We start from the raw sequence: 8,386 nt of genomic DNA, 5'->3' as shown, positions 1-8,386 counted from the left end.
CAGGCGAGGCGCGAGGAACTCAGATGGGGGACAGCCATACAGGAGCCCCAAGCATCTTCGCCCGCAGCTGGCTCCCCCCGCCTCGGCGGAGAGCGCAATCCAAGTGCTGGCTTCGCGTCCGCTTCCCCATCCACCCACTAGCGCAGGAGAAGGCTCTCTCGGTCTCCAGAGAAGCCTGGATCCACACACGGGCTAGATCCAGACGTTGGTGGCGGGGGGCGCAGGGCCCCCCAGGTGGTGGGGGGCGGAGCGGGAGGCGGGGCAGCTCAATCCTGGGCAGGGGCGGTTCCACACAGGGTATAAAAGCTGTCCGCGAGGGATCCCTGGCCAGCTTTGGGGCTGTCCCTGGACGTGTCTTGGTTCCTGAATCTCACGACCCGACAAAGGCGACGGCGACGTGTCTTTCGGCTAAAAGACTCAGTGTCCAGTGCTCCAGCCTAGGGGTCTAACGAGACCGCCGCCCGCGCCGCCACCATGCCTAACTTCTCTGGCAACTGGAAAATCATCCGATCGGAAAACTTCGAGGATTTGCTCAAAGTGCTGGGTAAGGAAATGTTCGAGGGCCCAGGAGGTGGAAATGGGGTTCCGGAGTCCTCCGAGATGGGGATGAGAAAGAAAGCGGGACCGCAATCAGGGCGTGAGACACTAGGCGCCTGCATCCCCGAGAAACGTCCGGGTCCCTCGGCGCTGCGCCCGACGCCTAAATCCCGCTTTCTCCTGCGGGGGCCACCGGTGCCAGCGCTGCGGTGACTCACAGCCTGTGAATCAAGTAGAAACCAGAAGCGCGAGGTCGGCCTCTGGGGGAAGGGGAGGCTGGCCTCAGCGCCTGGACTCGGCGGACCGAGGCACCTGGCTCTCTGCGGTTCAGAAGCTGCGGGCTGGTGGATACTGGCATCCAGACTGCGAGCCCGGTTCCCTACCCTGCGCAGCGCCTCGGAGACATTCCAATCTCCTTCCCGGTGCCCCTGTCGGTAACCTAATCCCTGGCCGGGGGCAGGTTCAATACCGCTCGGTGCCCAGCTCCGCCCACCAGGTGAACTGCTGCCCCAGGGTCCCCGAGCCTCCCTTCCTCCCCGTCTGCACTTTCCACTCTGCTCTCCCCACCCCCCATCTGTGAGACAAGTATTTTCCTACAGTGAGCAGCTCCAGAGTCCTAAAATCGCTCGGGATAATTATCACTTTCTTGGATTTCAACAGATGGTTTCGTGTGAAACCCCAATCTCACATTCCAAAATCTAGGTTCCCTTCTCCCTCCCCATAGAACAGCTGCAGCCCAACTGGGTGTGTTGGTCAAAGGTGGGGGAAACTGAGTCAACCCAGACTGCCCTTCTCACTTTCCCAGCCCACCTTCTGTATGCCCTCTGGGCCAACTGGGTTAGACGGCTGGGGCAGGGAAGAGGGCCAGGACCTGGTGATAGCAAGAAGGCTGTGGGGGAAAGACGGTCGTTAGTTAAGGACCCAGCCACTGGGAGCCTAAAAGCAGACCTGCTGCCTTCAATTCCTGCACCGAACAGAGACGATAGTTGGACTGGGCTGGGCTGAGCCGGGAGAGGGGGCAGGGAGGGAGGGCACCTGGACTATAGGAATGAGTCTAAGAAGGGTCTAGAATGCTGCAGAGAGAGCAGGGATTTCCATCGTTCCTTGCTGTTGGTTCTTCCTGCTAACCACAATACTTCTTGTAGTCGTGTCAGTCTTTCTTGCTCTGCCCTTGCTAAACTTAAAGACAAATTAGAAATTTCCCCTCTGGAAATCCTAGCTGCCACTCCCTCCTCATCTTCTCTGGATTCTGGCCCCTGTCCCCAGTGGATGAGGTGGTGGCCTGGCACACCCCCAGGCCCCAGCTGAAGAGTAAGATTCCAGGCCCCAGTCCTGCTGTCTTCAGTCTGTTTGTCCTCCCTGCAGGGTCTCTCTCAGCCACGTGCCCTCCTCAGGCCCTGCAGGGGGCAGATTAAAAACAGATCCATTAGACAAACACAGTCCTGAGCCAGCAGCCCCCAGCTCCGTGGGCACCAGGGGCTCGCTGAAGGGATGTCTCCTCTGAACCCAGGCTTACCTCTGCAGGAACTTCGGTCCTGGCACACCCCTCTTAGCTCTAGTCAAGGGTCCATCTCAATAGGACTTGGAGACCTCAGTCATTTCTCTCTAGACCCAGGAGTTCAGCAGCCCACTGTGAGGCTTCTGGGCTCCCCAGGGGCAGGGCTTGTCTCTCACTCTCTCTTCTGTTTGGAGTAGGGTACATATACTTTGGTGCTGAGGGGAAAGAGGATTTGTTTCTCTAGGAACCCAGGTCTGAAGGAGGGCCAGGGAGTTGGCCAGATCAGGGGCAGGGAAATCCTGCTGCCTGGCGCAGGGCCCTTTCAGCCCTGCCTACTGCGTCCCTGGCTCTACTCCAGTGCAGGGCGGGTCAGGCCGGGAGAGGTGGGCGTGTGGAGCTTAGACCTGGGCCCCATCCAGAGGGGCCTCCTGCTCTGCACATCTTCCTGTCAGAGGGGTGCTGTCTCCTGTCTCCCCCCACTCCAGTTAATAACTGGGGAGCAGGGAGAAAGGGTCCAATCTGGGCTGGGATAAGGAGGTGCACAGAGAGTCTGAATCCACAGAGGCTGAATGAGATAGCCAGACCCTGTGAGGAGGAGTGGGGGATCCTGGAGTAAGGGACACATCAGGCAGAAGGGGGAGGGTAGATTCCTTTTCTATCCTTTCTTCTCATCGCAGAGGGGGTTCCTTTGAGGGGACAGGGGCATGGGAGTCTTCCAGAAGGGCAGATGAGCACGGTGCCTAATGCAGGCAGCTCTGTCTGAGCTCCATCCCAGCTTTTTGTTTTTCTTTTCTGTGTTTTTTTTTAAGACAGAGTCTCACTCTGTCGCCCAGGCTGAAGTGCAGTGGTGCAATCTGGGCTCACTGCAACATCCACCTCCCAGGTTCAAGCAATTCTTCTGCCTCAGCCTCCCAAGTAACTGGGACTACAGGCACATGCCACCACACCAGCTAATTTTTTGTATTTTTATTACAGACAGGGTTTCACCATGTTGGCCAGAATGGTCTCTATCTCCTGACCTGGTGATCCACCTATGGTGGCCTTCCAAAGTGCTGGGATTACAGGCATGAGCCACCAGGCCTGGCCTTTTTTTTTTTTTTTTCCGAGATAGGGTTTCTCCATGTTGGTCAGGATGGTCTCGAACTCCCGACCTCAGGTGATCCACCCGCCTTGGCCTCCCAAAGTGTTGGGATTATAGGTGTGAGCCACTGTGCCCAAACTTTTTTTTTAAATAAAGGTGTGATCTCACTATGTTGCCCAATCTCATCACAAACTTCTGGGCTTAAGCACTCCTCCTGCCTCGGCCTCTCAACATGCTGGGGTTACAGGCATGAGCCACAGCACCTGACCCTTTGCCTTCCTTTTATCAGTAAAAATAATACCAACAATAATAGCTATTGTTCCTTGAACACTTAAGAGTATGCCTGGCACTGTGTGTGCTAAGTCCTAAACACATACCTCCCATTTGATTGGCTATTTCTTTCTTTCTTTTCTTACTTTTTTTTTTGAGATGGAGTCTGGCTCTGTGGCCCAGACTGGAGTGCAATGGCATGATCTTGGCTCACTGCAACCTCTGCATTCCATGTTCAAGCGATTCTCCTTCCTCAGCCTCCTGAGTAGCTGGGATTACAGGCGCACCACTATACCTGGCTAATTTTTGTATTTTTAGTAGAGACGGGGTTTCACCATGTTGGTCAGGCAGGTCTTGAACTCCTAACCTCATGATCTGGCCTCCCAAAGTGCTGGGATTACAGGTGTGAGCCGCCTCGCCTGGCCCGGGCTATTTGCTGGTGGTGGTGGTAGCGGATTCCGGCATGTTGCCCAAGCTGGTATCAAATTTCTGAGTTCAAATAATCCACCCACCCCCGGTCTTGCAAAGTTATAGGTGTGAGCCGCTGTGCCCGACCTTGACTGGCTTTTGAAGAAGCTGTTATTTCCATTTTATGACTGATTTAAGCCATTTGCTCTGAGTCACCCACCCTACAAAGGGGCTGAGCCAGGAGGATGTCACAGCCTAATGGACCTTACTCCAGAACCTCTGTCTTCCCAGGTTGCTGACCATTCTGTAGAGGAGAGGAGCTGACCCTGCTCTTTCGTTGCTGGGAATCCCTGCTCCTCATTTTGGGGAAAGGCAGAAATTGGGCAAATGAAGACCTCTCTAGCAGTAGACAGGGGGGGTAGCTAGGGCAGACAGGGAAGTGGCCCCTACTTCCCTGAACATGAGTGAGGGGGCCTGGCCTGTGCTTAGGCAGGGTATAGACCCAATGACTCTGATGAGCTGTCAACAGGGTAGACAAAAGGCCAAAAGTGAGGCAAACAGAGACAAGGGGAGTCCTAGCAGGATGTTTGTTGGGGGAGGGGGGACTGGAGAGAAGCTGCCTCTGGGCATTCTGGGACTGAAGGGCTGAGACGTGGGGAGCCTGATCCAGACCTGCTGACTCAACACGGTGGGGCCACAGCTAGCAACAGGGCTCCCAGGGGCAGGCCACTGCCTCTCTGCCCCTCCTCCCTAAGCCCCGTCATCTTTCAGGCCGTACCACCTGCCACCTCCTTCAAGGCACCTTCCAGGACACCCAGGCACCAAGCAGATGCACCACCCAACACACCCACCCCCAAGCGAGTCACAGATTAGCCTGCTCCAACTGAATTATGGGAGGGTTGAGAGAGGTGCCCAAAGCCCCCCAAAAGGTGAGCCTCTCCACTCTCCCCACAGGGGTGAATGTGATGCTGAGGAAGATCGCTGTGGCTGCAGCCTCCAAGCCAGCAGTGGAGATCAAACAGGAGGGAGACACTTTCTACATCAAAACCTCCACCACAGTGCGCACCACAGAGATCAACTTCAAGGTCGGGGAGGAGTTTGAGGAGCAGACTGTGGACGGGAGGCCCTGTAAGGTGGGTGCCAGGAGGGGCTCCAGGTCGTGGCATCATTGCCTTGCCTCTCAACCTGCCATTTCCCAGGCTTTCCTAGCTTCTCTCTGTTCCCACTGGGGAAAGCCCCTAGGTAGTGGTGGGGGCTAAAAAGGGCCTCTCTCTCTTCTCCCTGTTACTGCATTGCTCCTGCGATGGGCCCAGCCCACTTGGCCACCTGTCTCTTGCAGAGCTTGGTGAAATGGGAGAGTGAGAATAAAATGGTCTGTGAGCAGAGGCTCCTGAAGGGAGAGGGCCCCAAGACCTCCTGGACCAGAGAACTGACCAATGATGGGGAGCTGATCCTGGTAAGTCCCGCCTCCTCCCCACTAATAGCAAACCCAGCGCTACCTTCCGAGATTCTCTGGGAGACCCCAGGGTGCAGGAGATTCGTGGACTCCCGCACCCTCCTGACGGGACTGTTTGGACAGAAACAAGCTGTCCCTACCCCATACAGTGCCCTGTGTGAACGAGAAATGGTGTTCTGGAGGGGGGCGGTGGCTCACGCCTGCAATCCCAGCACTTTGGGAGGCTGATGGGCAGATCACTTGCGGTCAGGAGTTCGAAACCAGCCTGGGCAACATGATGAAAGTCTGTTAAAAATACAAAACAATTAGCTGTGCGTGGTGGTACACCCCTGCAATCCCAGGTGTTTGGGAGGCTGACGCAAGAGAACTGCTTGAACCCAGGATGTGGTTGCAGTGAGCTGAGATCGCACCACTGCACTCCAGCCTGGGCGACAGAGCAAAACTCTGTCGAACGAACAAACAAAAGAAAGAGAAAAGAGTGTTAAGAGTCTTCCTTTTATGCAAAGCAAAGGGCATGTACTGAGGGGCCCCAGCAGTTCTCCAGGGAGATCTTCCTGGCTTGAGGAGTAGTATGGGCCCTGGGGGCACTATTGCCATCCTCCCTCCAGTGATGCCTGGGCATTCTGGGACCAGCTCCTGCCTACTGGTCTTGAGCCAAGAAGCAGGTTTGAACCTGGAGGCCGAGCAGATACCTCCATTCAGCCCTCCCCTCCAAAGCCAGGGGCCTCGCCAGCTAACAAGCACTTCTGTTCTTCCAGACCATGACAGCGGATGATGTTGTGTGCACCAGGGTCTATGTCCGAGAGTGAGTGGCCATGGGTAGAAGAGCGGCCACTGCCTCCCACCGGCCACGCTCATCGCCCTGCTTCGCACCCCTCCCTCCCACTCACTCCTCCTAGGATAGCGCTCCCCTTCCCCAGTCACTTCCGAGGGTCACTGGGATGCCTCCTGCAGGATCTTGCTTTCTTTGACCTCTTCTCCCCTCCCCTACACCAACAAAGAGGGAAGGCTTGCAAGAGTTCAGACCACCCTTTCCGGGTTCACTCCCCGCCTCCCCAAGTCAGCAGTCCCAGCCCCAAACCAGCCCCCAGAGCAGGGTCTCTCTAAAGGGGACCCAAGGGCCTGAGCAGGAAAGACTGGCCCCTCTGGCTTCTACCCTTTGTCCCTGTAGCCTATACACTTTAGAATATTTATTTGTTAATTTTATTAAAATGTTTTTGAAAAATAAATCCTGTCTCTGGTTCATTGGGCAGCGGGTAGACAAGTCACCTGAGTCCAACTTTGCCTCTGAAATGTAGCGTGGGAAAGACTTGTATTTCCGCAGCGTGGAACTGAGTTACACAACAGGAGGGAACAGTCCTTCTGGTCACCCTTCTAATTGCCATCCCTTGATTTACTGCTAAATCCATGAGCATCACTTTCACATTCCCTCCTCCAAGGTCCCTCCTTGGAGTCCTGCTCTGGCTTCCAGGGTCACCAGAGTCTCCGCCTCCTGACTTCTCAGCTGGAGTGCTGGGCTCTGAGGAGCTGACTCCCACCTTCTCCTCCCATGCTTACCATCATGGTGACACGGTTTCCTCCTCCTCCTCCAACTGTTGCTTCTCTCTCCTCCAGCTTCACCCCATGGGTGACCCCAGGCCTGGCCTTGGTCTCCCACATGTTTCCAGATGAGCTCATCAACACCCACAAGCTGGCTTTGCAGCTGCCTGGGCCACTGGGTGAGAGGTCTCACCCTGCCTGTCAGCCCTTTATGTCTGAGACAAGCCCATCTCTGCTAGCATCCTTCCTCCCTGCCTGAATCTCCCACGTGTTCTCTGCCCCTGGTTCCTAAATCTTCCAGGCCCCTTGGATCCTCCCGCAACTCCCTCCCTGAGCCTTCACACTCGGGTCTATAAGTCTTCCCAAATTCCATCATGGTCTCTCTCAAACTCTCCCCTCCTTCCCCAGGCCGCTACCCTAGACCAGGCCTTCTCCTTGCTCACCTGGTTTCATGGGGCATTGGCTTCACCTGTCCAGGTCTCCCTACCATCAGGACACGACAGTGAGACTAGCACACGTGTTGGAGTAAGATGGGCTTGAGTCCTGGTTCCATTCTTGGGGTCTGTGACTTCAGGCAAGTTACTTGGTTTCTCTGAGTCTTAGTTTTTTTTGTTTGTTTTTGAGACAGATTCTCACTCTGTCTACCAGGCTGGAGTTCAGTGGCGCGATCTCGGCTCACCGCAACTTCCACCTCCAAGGTTCAAGTGATTCTCCTGCCTCAGCCTCCCGAGTAGCTGGGATTACAGGCATGAACCACCACACCCAGCTTTTTGTACCTTTAGTAGAGACAGGGTTTTGCCATGCTGGCCAGGCTGGTCTTGAACTTCTGACCTCAGGTGATCCACCCGCCTCGGCCGCCCAAAGTGCTGTGATTACAGGTGTGAGCCACTGCGCCCAGCCTCATCTGTTTCTTTGGTGCATTAACCACATTCAATTCTGTCACACAGTTTTCTCCAAGTCATGGGAAATTGGCTTCAGATGCCCCAAGCTTACATAGTTACAGTTTGAGACCCAAAAAGAAGAGAGACTTCCCGTGACCCCTGTCATGGCCACTACTAAACGGTGGCTGCCAAAAGAAAAAAAAAGAAGTGAGACCCAGGGTCCCTATCTTCAACATTCCGAGACTCAACTCTGTTCTGCTTTGCTCACGTGACCATCCCTTGGACTAGGTGCTGTCAGCACAGGTGGGGCACAGTGACAATCCCTTAATCCGAAGGAATGGGAAGGGACACTTTTCCAATGAAGAGGGTCACCATAAGTCTCAGGTTTCTAATTCATATTATAGCAATTATAAGTAACACATCACAAGAGTTAAGTAAAGTAAGTCGAATTCAGCACATAGCGCTTAGCCACAGGAAGCCCTCAGGAAGTGATGGTCCTATTTCTGATCCACCCTCTACAATTCGGCCAGGGGATTCTTCTTCTTCGTTTTTTTTTTTTTTTTGAGACGGAGTCTCGCTCTGTTTTCTAGGCTGGAGTGCAGTGGCGTGACCTCAGCTCATCGCGATCTCCACCTTCTGGGTTCAAGCAATTCTTCTGCTTCAACCTCCCAAGTAGCTGGGACTACAGGCGTGCAACACCACACCCAGCTAATTTT

General features: G+C 54.9%; 1 protein-coding gene across 1 annotated transcript; it reads left to right on the top strand.

The window, feature by feature from the left end:
* Nucleotides 1-329: 329 nt before the first annotated feature.
* Nucleotides 330-6,479, top strand: CRABP2 (cellular retinoic acid binding protein 2). The gene is made up of 4 exons (XM_035279344.2): nt 330-544; nt 4,749-4,927; nt 5,134-5,250; nt 6,009-6,479. The coding sequence occupies exons 1-4, from the start codon at nt 475-477 to the stop codon at nt 6,057-6,059; spliced, it is 417 nt and encodes a 138-aa protein (XP_035135235.1). The 5' UTR covers nt 330-474; the 3' UTR covers nt 6,060-6,479.
* Nucleotides 6,480-8,386: the final 1,907 nt, after the last annotated feature.

This window comes from Callithrix jacchus, chromosome 18, assembly GCF_049354715.1.
Source record: "Callithrix jacchus isolate 240 chromosome 18, calJac240_pri, whole genome shotgun sequence".
Taxonomy (NCBI): domain Eukaryota; kingdom Metazoa; phylum Chordata; class Mammalia; order Primates; family Cebidae; genus Callithrix; species Callithrix jacchus.
The sequence above is the reverse complement of the archived record's forward strand: the minus strand, read 5'-3'. Positions and strand labels throughout refer to the sequence as shown.

Bases quoted from the DNA above. Each gene is read 5' to 3' on its own strand.
- CRABP2 (XM_035279344.2), top strand. From the start codon at position 475: ATGCCTAACTTCTCTGGCAACTGGAAAATCATCCGATCGGAAAACTTC. The intron at 4,928-5,133 runs GTGGGTGCCAGG...TGTCTCTTGCAG, and splicing joins TGGACGGGAGGCCCTGTAAG to AGCTTGGTGAAATGGGAGAG. The intron at 5,251-6,008 runs GTAAGTCCCGCC...CTGTTCTTCCAG, and splicing joins ATGATGGGGAGCTGATCCTG to ACCATGACAGCGGATGATGT.